This window comes from Stegodyphus dumicola, chromosome 5 (genome assembly GCF_044657685.1).
Source record: "Stegodyphus dumicola isolate Sdum_Otavi_A_Nest chromosome 5, ASM4465768v1".
In the NCBI taxonomy this organism is placed as follows: domain Eukaryota; kingdom Metazoa; phylum Arthropoda; class Arachnida; order Araneae; family Eresidae; genus Stegodyphus; species Stegodyphus dumicola.
Genome location: NC_140772.1, coordinates 167,412,834 through 167,430,656, shown reverse-complemented (window position 1 = coordinate 167,430,656; position 17,823 = coordinate 167,412,834). Strand labels below are relative to the sequence as shown.

The following is a 17,823-nucleotide window of genomic DNA, read 5'->3' as shown; positions in this document are numbered from 1 at the left end:
TGATACATCTGTTCTGAAGGGGTTAATAAGTTTTGCACTAACTTCACATATGAAATAAGGTTTATAGTTCAGGATATTCCAACAAAAATACATCCCAGCTACATGTCCTATTCTGAACGCTTAGTTGTCTACTTTTAAATTAGCATCCTTCTTTAGTCATCAGCATTGTGTGAGCTTTCTTAACTACAAATGCTTGTGGAAACGTATTGAATATAATTGTGCACTTGGAACTACTGCCAACTACCTCAGAGGACCAGCATGTCACTGTGGATGTGGCTTGATGATAGATTTTCTAGCATTCATTTCTAGAATAATTAGTCACATAATTATGTCTTGCCTTCTAAAAGGTTGCATCAGCATCGTTATCAAAAACCCCACTAGACGCTGATAAAACAGTCTGTATTTTTATATCTGTTGTGTTTTTCATCATCATTCTGATTTTCATGTCATCACATGCAGTCCTTATTAAGGTGCAGTTTTATTTTTGACGAGTTTAAGTTGATTTTTTAAAGAAGAATCAAGAATATGGTTAATTTTAGTGTCAATGTCACAGATAAAATGATTCTTGAAGCTCTACAGCAAGGATGTCAAACTCGCGGCCCGCGGGCCGCATGCAGCCCACAACAAATATTTTTGCGGCCCGGCCAATATATCTGCAAATAATAATATATAATAATAAAATAACATATCAGTGAAGAAAAAAATTAAATATTTACTGCTAAGTAATAAACGATAATTTATTCGGCGTTGTTAGATTACTCACAGCGAGCTGACACACACACTACTTAAATTACAAATGCGTGTGAGTAGCTTGCGTTCAGCTACCTTCGGCTTTTGGGGGACACGTGCACTCAGAACTTGTACGCATCCCCTGATAGCCGAATCTGGCTGAACTCATGGTCTCAGTTTTCCAATCATAGTTTTGTACAATATATTGGTGCATGCACTTTGCTTTATTATTAATTATTACTTAATTTATATTGTTACGGATTTCATAGTTATTTATTTATTTAGTTTTTTTAATTTAGAATTGTAATTAGATTTGCTTCATGTTGCCTTAGCAACGCAGACGATTTTTGAAAAGACAGCTGCGTTGGAAGGTTAAAAATTGAACAGCGCGTGCATTTAATACCCAATAAAAAAAATATCTCGTAATTGCTGTTGCCATCCATAAAAATCCAGATATTTATAGATGTTTCCAGTATATTCAAGAAATTAATTATAAAGCTTATAAAAGCCGAGAAAAAACTACTCATCTCAGTAGTAGCTGTAGTTCTAGAGAACTGTTTGTTTACTTAATGCTGTGATTGATTTGTAGCGATTTCGCTGTGAGATAGAATTAGTTTCTCTGTTTTGAATTGATTCTTGCTAAATGTTTGACATTTTGTGATATTGTTAGAATATTTTTGAAGAAATATTTCAGCATTTTGATTTATCTCTTGTGGAAAGAATAAATGTTTGTTAACTTTTTAACGTTAACCGTGTTTATTCCAGCCCTTTGTATTCAGTATGTCTATATCAAAACCAAGTGGGAGTAAAATTAAGCGAAAAATCGCTGACAAACATAGAATAGTCCAAGTAAAATGGAAATTAGAATATTTTTGCTGTGAAATAAAAGATAAAATAATCTGCTTGATATGTAATAATACTATTAATGTACCAAAGTTATATAATATTAAACGTCATTACGGACGACACAAATTGAAATATAACAATTACGAAGGATTAATGAGAGAAGAAAAGTTGAAAGAGCTCAAGTTAGGAGTGAAAAAGCAACAGTCCATGTTTAGTAAAGTATTGCAAGAAAGTGAAGCAGCGGTACATGCAAGCTACGTCTTGTCCGAGTTGATAACTAAACATTCGAAGCCTTTTACTGATGGTGATTTCATCAAGGAATGCCTAATGAAAGCTGGAGAAATTGTTTGTCCTGGAAATGTGAAGGCTTTTCAATCAATTTCATTGTCTCGAAATACAGTTGTGGAAAGAGTTACTGATTTAGCCGCGAATTTAAGTGATCAGATCAAAGCAAAATCATCTAGTTTCGAAAGTTTCTCCATTGCCTGTGACGAGAGCATGGACATTAGTGGCAAAGCTCAATTAGCAGTGTTTCTTCGTTCTTGTGACAAGAATTTTAACATTTTTGAGGAATTACTGGAACTAATACCGATGCCTGGTACTACCACAGGAGAAGATATATTTACTTGTGTTTTTGGACTTCTGCAGAAATACAATCTACCTTTGGCAAAATTAAATTCTGTAGCTACAGATGGCGCTCCATCAATGACCGGGAAAAACAAGGGCTTCGTAGCATTACTAAGAAAAAAACTTAGTGAAATTCACGGTTCAAACATTCATCATATGCATTGTATTATACATCAAGAAGTTCTATGCACGAAAGTAAAATATGGAGAATGTTTTGTCATATATAAAAAAAGTTATAAATTTTATAAGATCTCGAGGTTTAAATCAGCGTCAGTTCACTGCTTTCTTAAGTGAGTTAGATAGTGAATATTCGGGTTTGTCCGACTATACCGAGGTACGTTGGTTATCTTGCTCCAAGATTCTCAAACAATTCTGGGATTTGAAAGAAGAAATATGTCAGTTTTTAAAAACGAAAAATCAAGACTAAGTTTGTCTTACGATCCAATATGGATACAAGATTTATCTTTCTTGGTTGATATAACCAAACACTTAACCGATTTAAATTTATCATTACGAGGAAAAGATCATATCATTACGAACATGTTTAACATAATTAAAGCATTCAAATGTCAACTAATTCTTTGGGAAAAACAACTTAAAAATGAAGATTTGATGCACTTCCCGACGTGCAGCATGAACAAATCAAGTTTAGATGATACTTGTTCGTATCAAAAATACGCAGAAAAAGTTGCAAATTTAACAACTGAATTTGAAACGAGGTTTAATGATTTTAGTTCCCTCGAAGACTTTTTTTTTTTTTTTTGTTTTCTTTGATTTTCTCAATAAGTATTGACTCAGTACCCAGCCATATGCAAATGGAGGTGATCGAGATTGAATGCAACTCAAATTTGAAAGCAAAATTCATTGAAGTGGGCGTGTCTGAATTTTACAAATATTTACCAGCCAGGTTTTGAAAATACTCGAAAATTCGCATATGAAATTATTTCCACGTTTGGTAGCACTTATGGGTGCGAGCAGTTATTTTAAGTCATGAAAGGTAATAAGTCTCCTATTAGAAACCGTATTAATGATGCTCACCTTGGGTCAGCATTGAAAGTTATCACTGCAAACAAAATTTCTCCCGAAATAGGAAAGATAATAGCAGAGAAGAGATGTCAAGTATCAGGACGTAAACATTAAATTTTTCTTGTTCTTTTCTATATAAATATATATATATGTTTATTATTGTATTATTCGAAATAAATCTACGTTTCTATGAGTATTGATTTTTTTTTTTGCAGCCCGCCTAAAGTTAAACCTTGTTTTTTGGCCCAAGTGTACCTGTGAGTTTGACATCCCTGCTTTACAGCATCAGTTTCAGAGCTCCAGGCTAACAGGAATTTAATTACTCCCATAATTTATTTGTAAAGTTATCTCATTCAAACCACATTTTTTAAAATTCTTAAAAGGAACATTCTTCTTTTTAATGTTTTTGCAATTTTGAATGATTTAGTTGTTAATTAATAAAAGGCTTTATATTTTTTGTTTCTGCAGAATTATGTTTGTTACAATTAAAATTACAATTACAATCTTTTTTCTTGCTTGCTACAATTCTGTATTTTGTTTATGTTTCCAGTTTTATTTCTAATTGTATAAATTTAAGTTACTATTATTAAGAATTTTTTTTTACTCATTTATGTTTGATTTTTCATTTAGTATGAAGAGTTCAAATCACATTAATATTCCAAGGCAGCCTTTAAAAAGACCACCGAGTCAGCCTCCTCCTCCCCCTGTATCTCAGGTATGTTTAAATGCAATTTTTTTTTATGTTTTTCAAAAACTTAATTGATAAGGTATATGCTTAATAATTCTTATTTTTTTTTCAATTATTGTAATTCTATGTAACTTTTATTTCAAATTTTGTTATCTCATATTTGAAGGTGGTGATATTTTTGATATGCATTGATATTATGCAAATTCATATGTTATTAATATTTAGATTGTTTCTTAACTATTGTTTTGGACCAAATCATAAAAGCTTAATTTCATGTATTGTAAGTATCTAAAGAATGACTGGTTTATTTTTTCTCATCAGTCATTGCAGAATTATTTCAAGAGCCAAGAAATATGATGAAATTTTCTTTATTTGAAATATCAAATGAAATCTGTCGGAATGTTATTTATAAATATACTTTTTATCTTTTTTTTCTTTCTTTCTTTCTTTTTTTTTTTTCCTTTTTTTCTTTTTTCTTTTTTTTTTTTTCAAATTCAATGCAGCCATTAAATATCTCCATGAAATCAAATATGCATTCATACATATTCAGTCATTATAGTTTTGAACGTTTATTTCACTTTTTTATGATAATGTTCACACCTGAACAAAATTACCGGATGGTGAATTAAAATAATTTAATTTCACAGATAACTCTGTTTTGACATCAAAATAGAGGTTAGTGTAATGAGATGCAGATTATATTTAAATGTATGGCTTTGTTAAAGGATTTGCTGTTTAAATAATAAATTTGTTTAAAAATTCAGTAGGTATATTTTGCTCCATGAGTTTAAATTTATTTATTAAAATAAAACTCTTCTTCATAATAAAGCTGTCCACATCGAATATCCAGTATTGGCTGTGCAGCTTTATTAGCACTTATTTAGCACTAAAAGGAACTCAAAATGCTTAAAAATAAGTGCATTCAAAATATAAAACAATCTGTCTAAATTTTCTCTTTTTTTATTTGTTTTTTAATTCAAAAAAGAAAATTTGTTTGTTTATTTATTATTTTTTATGATCATGAAAGGAAAACAATGTTATTTACATGTATGCTTCAGCTGCATTCATTCATGAGAAAAATTTGGAAATACATTTTTTGTTATTAATTTCCCTTTTATATTTGTCATTGGAAATATAAAAGGATACAAGTTGCATTTCTTATTTGTTCGTTTGTTCATATATCAGGTCATTGATTGAAAATGTATTAGTTTTATGTTTTATCATCTTTGTTTCCAGTTTATGCTTTTGTGCTTTTCATATTTATCTTTAATATGTATGTTTTCTTATGCAGCGTAGTGAAAGTAAAGGATGAGTGCCAGTATTAAATATTTATAACATAATTTAAAATTTGAATGTTTTCCTTGAAGATATTTTTCATTTAAGGGTAGTCATATAAGGAGTTATACATTATATAAACTAAAAAAGAACTTTCATATTTTTAGCAAAAAATAAAAGGCCTAAAACCAAAATCTCTATTTTCTTATGCGTTAGAGTTAGCTTTTGTATTCTAGATGTGTTTTAAGGTTTCTGAAGTCACGAGACTTTTCCATTTTTGATGGCTAGACATGACTGACGCAACTTATAGCCTTCCCCCCCCCCGGTTTTAAGCATAAGATATCTAAAACGGTATAGCTTATCAAGATGATTTTTTACTGTTTTTTTAATGAAAATTAATGATGGGGGGGAATGGGCTCTCTGTAATAAAATTAATATTATGATATACTTTTAACAAAATTTCTGTTTTCTCTACAAAAATGTAATATTCTATTGTGCATGAATAATAGTAAAGGCATCTGTCATATGGATTGGATTTTATTCTATTTATTTATGATAACTGAATCTCAGTACCAGTCAACATATATGATGTGATATTATTACGAAGCTCTATCCATCATGTTCTATCATACTTCTTGATTGTGGTTTGGGGTGCACTTTGTAACTGAGAAATTTTTCAGTGACAACTGAGGAAATATCTGCAACAAACCTTCTCATATTGCTATTGAACAATGCCGTAAGTAACATTTCACGATTGTGACAAATTATTTTGGATACTGAGGAGATTATTTATATCTTATTTGATCTACTGGCTGTGTTGGTATATTTGCTTTTCTTCTGTTCATCTTGCTTGTGAAGGTTTTTATGTTATATTCATGTCATTTCTTGTAAATTTTGATAAAATTTGATCTTGCTTAGTAAAGACTATAACTTAATGGATGCTTTGTTTTTCAGTTTATGTTTCTGTGCTTAAGCACCAAAAATAATAAATTGAAGTTGTTCTCAGCATTTGAAGATATGCATCTGATTATCTTGAGAAACTGTTATGAATTTAAATTAGTTATTTGTTACTAAATTGGAAACTAATATAAAAGGTTTTAATATAGTTTAATTGTATTAAGGCATCTAGTCATGAAGAACAACAAGAAGACTATGAAATACCTATTGTAAATGCAGCTGTCAAAGAAAATTCCTGTGATCAATCTCTGCTTAATATTCCATTTGAAGAAACATCATCTATTGGTAATTCTTAACTTCCAAAAATAATTAAATAATTGTTTTTAACCCTTAAAAATGTGAGTAATATATTGCATATCTCATTCAATTATTATTATTATTATTATTTTTTAAAGTTGCTCTTTCGATCTTCTCTCCTGGTTGAACAGAGTATAAATACTTTATTGAAAAATGTGTTTTTAGGTCATTAAACATGGTTCTTGGAGCTTTTTTCAATGAATGAGAACTATTTTTTGAACTGTTAAATGTAAAGAAGGGAAAAAACTACTTTTAAATTTTTTAGATTTTAGTTTAAATTTTCTGCCGCAGCAAATTAATTTTATTAAATTCCATTTTGTATTAATAGTCATTTAAATTAATTTGAATTAAAATAGTTTTTGTGTTTAATATTAACTATATTTTTGCACTGATTTTACTCACTGCAAACTGGCAATATCAGCTCTTGAATTGAAAGCTTATTTATAGCTGAATTGTTTGATGCATAGTATCATAGATTCAGAGGACCTAGGGTTGAGCCTCATACTGTCACACAGCAATAAACATTATCATAAACAAATCATGCAGTTTTTCTACAGTAGCTGTAGAAATACTATAGAAATTAATATGGTATTATAATACAGATACTACTGTAATACTATAGATTCTACTGTGGTACTGCTATATGATACTATATTATACGTAAGATGAAAAATATGAAAGCAAACTTCTAAATTTAATTCACTATAACCTCTGTTATTTTCTATTTCATTTGGGAACTTCATCTATCTGTGTAAAAAATAGCACTCAAGTCTAAACTGCATCATTCAAATTAATCATGCGATCTTATGCAGATGCTTCTTGACCAATCACCGAATTGTAAACCATAACTAAAAACTGACTCCTTCCCTTCTTTCTATGAACTGATGCATCACTTTAGCTTAAGCTTTCCTCTTGGCCAGAAGCTTTGTGGCTACCATCTTTGTTCAAGTAATATGTGCTGATCTAACAAAAATGTAGAGCGCATAAGACGCTCGTCCGTATCTTAACCAAATATTGTGAATCCTGACTTGCTTTCCTCAATAATAAAGTTATCTTGAATCTGGATGTGTTTGCCTTGCCAAGTTTCTTCGCTACTCATCTATTACACCACCGCCAAGCTCCAAATCATTCAAATTTATATCATGACATATATATGCATATACTCACTACTGTGGAAATTGGTATGATGATTAGTAAAAAAGACTTCTAAACGTAAAATGCTAAGCGAGTACAAGCATTCTTCCTTTGGTCTCAACTCCCATGGTTTCAGAGAGTTTTTTCAGGTAGTAAGGTGTTCCAAGCATAACTTAGGATTCTTGCATATACAAGTCACTCAACCAATTCATCAAGATGCCCCATATTTAGAGAACTTTTGAAAATAAACAGAGCAGCCTCAGTAAAGATAATTTCAGTAAATCTTAAAGTAGGATTTAGTGTTTATTGCAATATTTATTGTACTGCTTTTGTAATTTTAAATATATTTTTTTAAAATTTTGTATTTTTATATTTATTATGTATGTATTATTAGTTAAGAATGAAAATTTTTTTTATTATCATTACTTTAATGTTGTTATTTATATTAGTATCAATTTAGGGTCATTTTTTGGCATTAATATTGCTCTACTTAGTATATTTTAATTAGTATATTAAAATATTTTCTTTATAGCAACTATCACTGAATTGATAATGCATATATAATTCAGTAATATATAAGATAGTTTAGTTTAAAAGTATATATCTAAAATTTTAATTACTACTGCATTGAAAGTGACTGTATAAATTCTAGAAGCGTTTAAGTAATGCATGTATAATTTAATAATACTGTAATACTATTGTGATAGCATTTTAATGGTACTGTATATAAACAGTTGTAGCATATAAAATTGTAAAGGATGGTTATAGTAAAGAAATAGTGATTTTATGCGTGTTTAAATACAGGATGTAGAATGTAATATGCTTAGTTTCCAATAAAGAGATTTTATTTTCCATAATTTAATATTGCATTATTTTGGTGCAAATGTACAGTATTTATGATGTCTGAACTAACTTTGCGTACAAAAAAATTCAATTGTTTCTTTTCCATCAAGGCGAAATTGAGTTCTTTTTCTTTATAAAACTACATAAATATGTAATTCACTATTTTCATAGTAGATGGTAGGATTTATGCTTTATTACTTTAAACAGATAACATAGGTGGGGTTAATTATAAAAGTGAACATTTTAATTTGCATTTTTTACACTGGTGGCGTGTTTTTTTTTAAATATGAATTTTTTGTTTGTTTGTTTAGTGTCATTTTTCATGTTTTATACGAAAAAGGCTTTTGGGGCAATGTTTGACTTGATGTGAATACTTTAGATCCCTCAGGCTTAGTGATCTAAGGTCTTTCAGCCTCAAGTGACCTTTTAGGTCTTTCACCCCTGGATTCTGAAATTTGCTATTCACTCATTCAAAATTATTTTTTTCTTTCCCCTTTATTATTATTAAATTTAACATTAGTTTGTCATATTTTACTCTAATATGTCATTTTGATGACTGTGCATTTGTTTGCTATAATTTAAAAAAATCTGAATAAAATATGACTGTGATCTTTTAAATATGACTATTTCACTTTAAATGTGACTGTGATCTTTTAAATATGACCCCTGAAATATATGCCATTGTTAAGAGTTTAGGTACATTTTTTTTTTATGTTGAAAATATTTGTTATTATAAAGGAATGGTAATTCTTTAATATTTTAAAATTTTGTAGCTGGTATTGCTTGCTTATAATCAGTATTTATATTTAAGTTTCTGTATTTACTTATGAATTTTTTAATACATGTTTTGAGAATTTTTTTTTTTTTTTTTTTTTTTTTAGAAACATACGAATTGATTGAACCGGTAAATATGAATTTTTGTTTTATATTTTTCCTTAATATGATCATCATTATTAATGTGTAGTTCAGTTTTCGCTCATCATTTTTGAGATATTTATAAAAACACACTAAATTTATTCCTTGGTATAATATGGTTTTGAGTCTTGTTTTTATTTTAGTTCTTGCTTTGATTCCATCAAAAATCAGAGCAATTTTGCTAATTTTATCCATTAAACGAAAATTTATTTAAAAATTTTCTTTTGATTCATTGTATTTTACCAAAATGAGACTTTTGTTTTATGTAAAGAAAAAATTGAATAAAGAGTGTGTGTTCTAAAAGATGAAAAAGCTGTCATACTACTACTATTCTTTAAAGCTGGATAGCCATCTAATTAACACATTCAAATGTTAATGAATTCTATGGTTTAAAATGATAGGATCTTTGATATCTTATCAAAATTTGTTGTATTATATCTCAATTTTAGTTTCTGTTTTGAGCAAATAAATAAATTTTTGACTAAAGGTTGTGCTAAAAACACTCTATAAAATAATTTGTTTAATACTTAGTCAAATTTAATGGACTGAAAATTAACTATGGTTTCTTGTAGGCTTCTTGTGTGGTATGGTAAATACATTTTAATAACAAAAGTTCTAGTATGCACAGTTTATTTTAATTTTTTAAATCAGAAATTCATCTGATCTTAAAAGGTATTAGTGTACATAAGATGCTGCCTGTGTTCTTAAAAGTTGAATTTTTATTTCAAAGATATTTATCAAAAAAAGAAATAGTATTTATTTTTAAATTCTGTATTAGTATTTCTTATATATGATTTGAATACATTTAAGTATTTTATATCTATGTGTATGTGTAAGTGTATTGTGAATTATAATTAATAATTAGCTGATTTAAAAATTTAATTAGAATATAATTTTCTATCTACCATGCCTTCAAGAATGTTATGAAAATATAAGTAATAAGATGAAATTCTTTATATCAGTAAATTGATATTCTCTGAGCATTGTCTATATGTTTATACTCTGCTATGAAATGCTTATAATTTTTAATTTTTATACTTCTTTTTCTGTAACCATAAAATTTTTAATTTATTTTTAATTTCAGCCTGAAGAAGAATATGAAGTTGTAGATGGTAAGTTTTTATTGTTTAAATAGAGAGATTATTAAACCATTAGTCGACTCAATAACCTGCGAGAGGTATTTCTGAATTTAAGCAAATGGAGAAAAAGGTCTCTGTACTTGATTGCTCTAAATAAAGGATCAAAATAACGTTAAAGCTATATTGTTCATATATTCGAGCCTAGCTGCCAATTTACCTGGTTTTACATGACATCTCCCAGTCTCCTAATAGATACCAAATCTTCTAATTTTTCTATTTTTAGCTCTGAACTTTGAAACTTCTGTTCCCCTGCCTTTAGTGATTTTCAGCGTAATTTTTGCTATCAAATTTTATTTGATCTTGTCTTAATTTACTGCCAGTATTTATATAATTTTTATGAAGATTCAAGCAATGTTTAATATGTATATTTTTTTTCCTTTTATATCCTTAAATGATACATTGTTAAGTTTATCCGCGTAACTATTTGTAATTAATTATTAATTTTATTTTTGTTGCATTTAAAAATACTTTAAGAATTTTCCTTCCCTATTCAGATTTTTTTGCAGTATAAAAGTGTTCAGATAATTAAAAAATGAAATTAGCCCAATCTCATTAATGACACAGTTTATTAATGACAGTCTAATTAAATATTAATACATTTTATATTATAATAATATTGTAATTAGTTCAATAACCTGAATCATGTATTATAAAGTGAATATAGTCAATTTGGTGTTCTTTTGAGATGGTGTCTCCGTGCAGCATGAAAAGCTCCTGGAAACTCCCGGTTCTCACATGAGATCCTCCCAGTTTTTTATATATTTTGTGTAAATTTAATTTTTATTATGATCGCAATCTTTGTCAAATAAAGATGTGAGCTTTCAGCCATAGAACAGTATTTTTCATAATGATAGAAATAAATTAATATTCGTATGCAATGAAAATAAACCTTTCTGCACAGCCTGTCAGACTAACACTATTTCTACTACTGAACTAATGTATTGAGGAACTAAGATGTATATAGGAACAGTTTTAATTTAAAGAAGATGCAGAACTGTGAATTACATCTATTTATATTTTATATTTTTAAAAATTCATTTTATTTTTTGAATTTATTTATTAAAAAGAAATGCAGTTGAATTGTTTATCATCATTTAAAAAATATGGTACAGTCTGCATTATGGTACAATTTGCATGGAGAATAAAATTAGCAGTTCATCATTAGAGGTTTTCATTAATTCATTTAACTGTAAATTTTATATTACATGATGCATTTAGTGGTTAAAAATACCAGTTTCTAATTTGGGTTTTTCATTAATTTGGTAAAATGTAAATTATATATTACATGATGCATTCAATGACTTCATGATTCATTTAATAGAATGAAACTCTTTAGTTTCTTGAAAAGACAACCATCCATGGTTTCAGATGATTATGGTCTAGGGAAGAGTTGTTTGCTGAATTTCAAATGTTACTTTTTGTGTTATGTGAGGATGATTGGGGGGCAGAAATATTTGTTGTGATAAATACAAGTCTGCAGTAGTTTCATAAATACCTGTAGTGTACAAGTGCTATAAGAAATATTTTGCAGCAGGCAAATTAATCAGTGTTTTATTCATTTTGAAATGCTGTTATGTGATATAAATTTAGTTTTTTAAAAAATGTAACATTGAATATTAATTCATATTTTAGCCCCACCTTCTCAAACTATTTTGGAAAAGCCAATATTACCTCCAAGGCATCCCACATCTTCACTTAACACCTCACCTCCTCCTCTACCACAGAAGCCAAAAAAACTGAAAGAATCCTTGTCTGTTCAGGAAAGAACAGATGGCATTCGAACGTTTAGTCGATCTAAGATCCCTGGGAAAGCTGAAGAAGATTCCCAAACTGACATTTTCCAGTCTTCTCCCACATCTGGATTTATTAGTTCACTAATAGGACGTAGATCTTCGACTCCAACTTCTTCACCAAAATCTCTTCATAAAAGCAAAGACTATAATGACACAAATTCATCAAGTACTGCTTCATCGTCCTTCTCCAATGAAAACTTATCATCACATTCATTGTTTCTGAATAAAGATGGTAAATATAACTTTCTATAAAAGTTTTTGCTTTTTCAGTATATGATAACTTGGTAAGTTTAGTTATTATGGTGTTATAGCTTTCTAAATGCATGACAATTTTTTGCAGTTGGAGAAGAATAGTAGAATAAAGATAATAAAAATTAAAGCTCTTAAAAACGCTTCCAGAAAGTGTGTTATAACATAGTATATAAATATTTTCTTTGTTTTTTGTTTTCTATGTAAATAAGGACATGAGTTCCATTTAATAAAGGAAATTATTCTTTAAATATTATATTGGTTCCATTGTGCTTTTAATCATCAGACAAGTGTTTGTTTGTGTTATAAGATTAATCGAACATTCTCTTTACTTTTTTAGTATTATCTTATTCCTTTAAAATGCATGAACTGTCAATTTTCCTTTTAGGTACTATTAACGTAATACATGTTCCAAGAATATTGGATTTATTTAAACTATTTAAAGGTTATTTTAATGCTTAAATTTGAAACTATTTGAGAGGAAAAAAAGTGAAATCATTCAGCCAGTTTAAGAAATTAACATTTATTGAAATTTGACCTTTAGAAACTTTTATCCTCCAGTGAGCATTTCACACTTTGTGTCATTGGTAGTATACACATTTATATTGAATGTGAATGAATTTTGAATATGAATAGGGATGTTTATTGAATGTTATGAAACTGTTATTAAGTCCTTTTATCCACTGGTGGGCCTTTCAGAGTTTGTGTCATTAGTAATATACATTGTGTCCATCAGAGCCCTTAAGTGACTTTTATTATATGATCATTGTTCGTAAATATATTCCATAGCCTACATTTTTGCCGACTTTGGTTGTAGATATATACTTTCCATTACAAAAATTTTTTAAATGATGTAAATATTTATCTTATAGAACTTCTAAATTAAAAAAAAAAATAGTTTTGTAAAAATTATGAAATTTTCTTTTTTACAGTTCCCCAGTAACTAGTTATATTTAATGAGAATTTGTATTCATTAAAAAAAAAAAAAAAAAAAAAAAAAAAAAAAAAAAAAAAAATTGACTAAGATGTTTAATTTCAAAATTTTGGATTTTTGCCATCTCGCTTCATATTTCCTTGAGGAATTGGTTAAAAAAATTAGAATAAATCAAGGTTGATCTTTGAAGTTTTTAAATGTTAGAATAATGTTAATAATATTCACATACAGTGTTGTTACTTTAGGATAATACTTTAAAAGTTATGCAAAAAAGAGGAGAAGAGAAGAAAGAGAGAGAGAAAAGGGGAAAATGAACTAAAAGTATTTTTCACTTTAATTTATATAAATAATGTTATGAAGTGGCTGTGAGCCAACACTAAAGCCATCCACTATTTTATGGAATACAGATTTGTATTGATTAAACATTTTATACTAATCTGCATATTAGTGCTGTACTATAAGTACTACAAGTGCTATTCATGTTATCTATTTACATTAGAAACCTTTACCTAAGTTGCTATTTCATTCTTAATTATGCACAAATGTGAAAATTTCTTTCTTTAATTTCTGCATGACCTTCCAAACATGATCTCAAACTTTAAAATTAAATATATTGGTCAACTTCTGTTATTCAGAAATCAAACCTTTATATATATACAATATTGTTTAGGAAATAAATTATTATTAACTTACTTTGCAGCAATTGCGCAAGTAGTAGTAACTTGTTTTTGCACTAAATGAATTTAAGATCATACAACATTATACAGTCAAAAGTCGTTAATCCGGACTCGTCGGGATTCGGCAATTCCGGATTATCGATTTTTCCGGATTATAGATCATCAGTTTAAATCTGGTAAAATGGCATGCAGAAATTATAAAATTAAAAATATGAAACCGTAATTTACGAAATAAAGAACAATTATGATCTAAAGGGTATCAAAATTTACAAAAAAAAAGCTTAACATTTATTTGTTTACTTTATTAAACATTTCTTTCAATGTAAGTTGTTTAAGTTGCTTTGTTTTTTATGTGATAATACATTCTCTTTAATTCTATAAACAGATATAATTTCTTGTTCAGTTACAAAGTTCCACTGTTCAAGTCCTATAATTGCTGTGTCGAGAATACCGACTAATTTGTCAATCGAAATTTATTCGTTTTCAATAACCTCTGTCACTTTCTTCCCTATCGGAAGCGAATTATAATGACGAATTATAATGACGAAGCATTTGATTTAAATCATATCAAAGACGGAGTACATCGAGATGAAATACTACATTGAGTAAGCAATTATAAGCCAAATAAAATAAAAACATCTGCCCTTAAGATAAGGATAGTGCTGACAGATCAACTTCCAATTCATTGCACAAAGTTTAGATAAACAAACGTTAAAGTTTAGATAAACAAACGTTAAAGTTTAGATAAACAAAGGATATGCCTTTATCCATTTTTTTGCAGCAATTCCACTTTTTGTTTAATGGACTCCGAAAGATACTTTCGCTTTGTATATCCTTTACATATTAGTAAATATATATCAGAAATTCTATTAGACATAATCGAAAGTTTAAGCTTACTTTTATAAAATTGTTCTAACAGTCTGCAGAAAATAATAATCCGGATCCAATTCGAAGATTAAGGAACAACGCAATCTGCAACATTAACTGATATAGATAATTAGATAATTTTAGCTTAGCTTATCCCATCCATTATACATTAAACGCGCATTTGTAAACGTATTTTGCGCACGCGCACACGCAAATTCGCAGCGGTAAAGGTCTTACCCGCATGCATCAACTCGACACATGCGCAGAAAGTTAGTAGCTTTGAGGTCCGGATTATAGATCATTCCGGATTATGGGTGTCCGAATTAACAACTTTTGACTGTATATATAAAGAATGGCTATAAGCTCTTATATTTTTTAGAAGGAGTATCAAGTCTTACTGATTATCTATATAGCCCGAGGGGCCATACAAAAAGTTAGATTTCATGAGTTATATAAAACTGCTATTTAAAAAAATATATTGCCATAATATATATATTTTCCTTATTTAAAGCATTTTAATTGGAAATGTATGCTTATGACCAAAAGTTGAAAAATAAAGGCCACATAAATTCTTTTGCATACATGTGTAAGATATCTAAGCTCCACTTTATTTTATAAAATACACCATTCTAAATGTGCTCAGGTTAGTAATAAAGTATTTTCCATTGCTTTATAACTTATTACAAAATTTATTTTTTATTTTCTGAAAATAATAGTATTATTATTGAATTATTATTGAGTTCACACATAAACTCATACTGTCTGCATTTTTTTAAAGCTTTTCTTTAACTGAAACTTGGCTAGGCATATAACTTTTAACTTTATGCCTCTCCACTAGTAAAATATTCTACTACAGTTAAAAGTCTTTAATCCGGACTCGTCGGGACTTCAGCGATTCCAAATTATCTATTTTTCCGGATTATAAGTCATTAGTTTAAATCTGGTAAGATGGCATGCAGAAATTATAAAATTAAAAGTATGAAACCGTAATTTATGAAATAAAAAGCAATTATGATCTAAAGGGCATCAAAATTTACAAAAAAAAAAAAAAAAAAAAAAAAAAGCTTAATATTTATTTGTTTACTTTATTAAACATTTCTTGCAATGCGCGCATGTATAAAGCATACATTACGCATAGTCGAAATTAGAAAATTGCAACCAGAAAAGTATTTGATTTGTATTCGTGATATTTATAATGACGAGGAATTTGATTTAAATCATATCAAAGACTGAGTACATCGAGATGAAATACTACATTTAGTAAGGAATTATAAGCCGAATAAAATAAAAACATCTGCCCTGAAGATAAGGATAGTGCTAACAGATCAATTTCCAGTTCTTTGACAGCCACGACACCCCCCCCCCTCCCCCCACGCAGAGCAGCGTGAAATTGATAAACAGATTTCGGAATGGTTAGAGATACAAAGGAGCCTTTATCCATTTTTTGCAGCAATTCCACTTTTTGTTTGATGGACATCGAAACATGCTTTCCCTTTGTAGATCCAGCATCGGAAATTCTGTTTGACATAATCGAAAGTTCCAACTTACTTTTATAAAATTGCTCTAACAGTCTGCAAAAAATAATCAGCCGGATCCAATTCGAAGATTAAGGAACAATGCAATCTGCAACATTAACTGAAATAGATAATTAGATAATTTTATCTTAGCTTATACCGTCCGTTATACATTAAACATGCATGCGTAAAGGTATTATGCACATGTGTCAATGCATTTTGCATTGACGCATGCACAGAAAGTGTGTAGCTTTGAGGTCCAGATTATAGATCATTTCGGATTATGGGTGTCCGGATTAACGACTTTTGACTGAATATTTTCTTAATTTACAAACACAAATATCTAAAACTGTGCATTTTCTATTAATTGACTTTTTCATGTTTAATACTTACAATATTTTCATTATTTAGGTTCTGGTTCAGCATCCGATTTAAAGAAAGTGTCACCACTGCCACCTTTGCCACCTCGAAGCATTCCAAGTGCCTTAGAGGAAGGTAATCAGAAGTTTCCTTTTTAATTTTTTAAAAAGCGTAAGTGCTTGATTATCAGTTTAACTTTTTATGAAAATGAAATTTGTAGGTAAATTTTGTTTTCATTATATTGTTTTCTCTTCTTAGGTTTTTCAACCACTACTGCAAAAGTGCCTTTGCCACCTCGGACGGCCTTAAATATAACAGAAGAAACAGGTCTGCATCTGATCATCTTTCTTCAATAAGGACTTTTCTTCCAAATTATTTTCTGCAATCAAAATCTCTTTAATAATTTTTTTTGTTGTAATAATGTACCAAATTAAAATTTTTATTGAATTTTTTGTGTTTATATAAATCTGTAAAATATTAAAAAAATATATTGTCAGCAAAAATATTTTAATTATTGATCTAAATTCCATGAAAATTTCAAAAATAAAATGCTGATATTTTAGTAATTATCATGGAAATTTAGTCATTATAAGGCAAAATATTGCAGTTGGTTAGTGCTTCTATTTTTCTGTTTTGCAGTGAGCATTTTTGGCAGGTTGGTGATAGGGAAGATAGGTTTGAAACCCTTGGCTTCCATCCCCACAGACCTCTATATCTAAACTGAAGTGGAGTTTAGGTGTGATGAGGAGAGATAGCCCTAGTATTTTGCCAAAATTAAATAATCCAGTCTAAGCAAATTGCAAAAGTTAATTTTTTATAAGCTTCTTTGTATTTTCATTTGGCTACAATCTGGATTTCATCTAGAAGATTTGCCAAAATCAAATCTTTGATTTTTCTTGAAAAAGCTTTGTATTTCAAGAAACAGTCAGTTCTTTTTTCTTCATAAGCAAGTT

At 28.7% G+C, this 17,823-nt stretch overlaps 1 protein-coding gene across 2 annotated transcripts in view; it reads left to right on the top strand.

Annotated features, from left to right (window-relative positions):
- The window catches only part of LOC118200984 (uncharacterized), a 131,282-nt gene that overhangs the window by 99,746 nt on the left and 13,713 nt on the right, over nt 1-17,823 (top strand). For both annotated transcript variants that reach the window (XM_085817349.1, XM_085817350.1), the window contains 7 exons: nt 3,859-3,943; nt 6,313-6,433; nt 9,304-9,326; nt 10,422-10,449; nt 12,109-12,501; nt 16,922-17,005; nt 17,129-17,197. In XM_085817349.1, the coding sequence (XP_085673475.1) occupies nt 3,859-3,943; nt 6,313-6,433; nt 9,304-9,326; nt 10,422-10,449; nt 12,109-12,501; nt 16,922-17,005; nt 17,129-17,197 (803 nt within the window). The remainder of the gene's footprint in view (nt 1-3,858; nt 3,944-6,312; nt 6,434-9,303; nt 9,327-10,421; nt 10,450-12,108; nt 12,502-16,921; nt 17,006-17,128; nt 17,198-17,823) is intronic.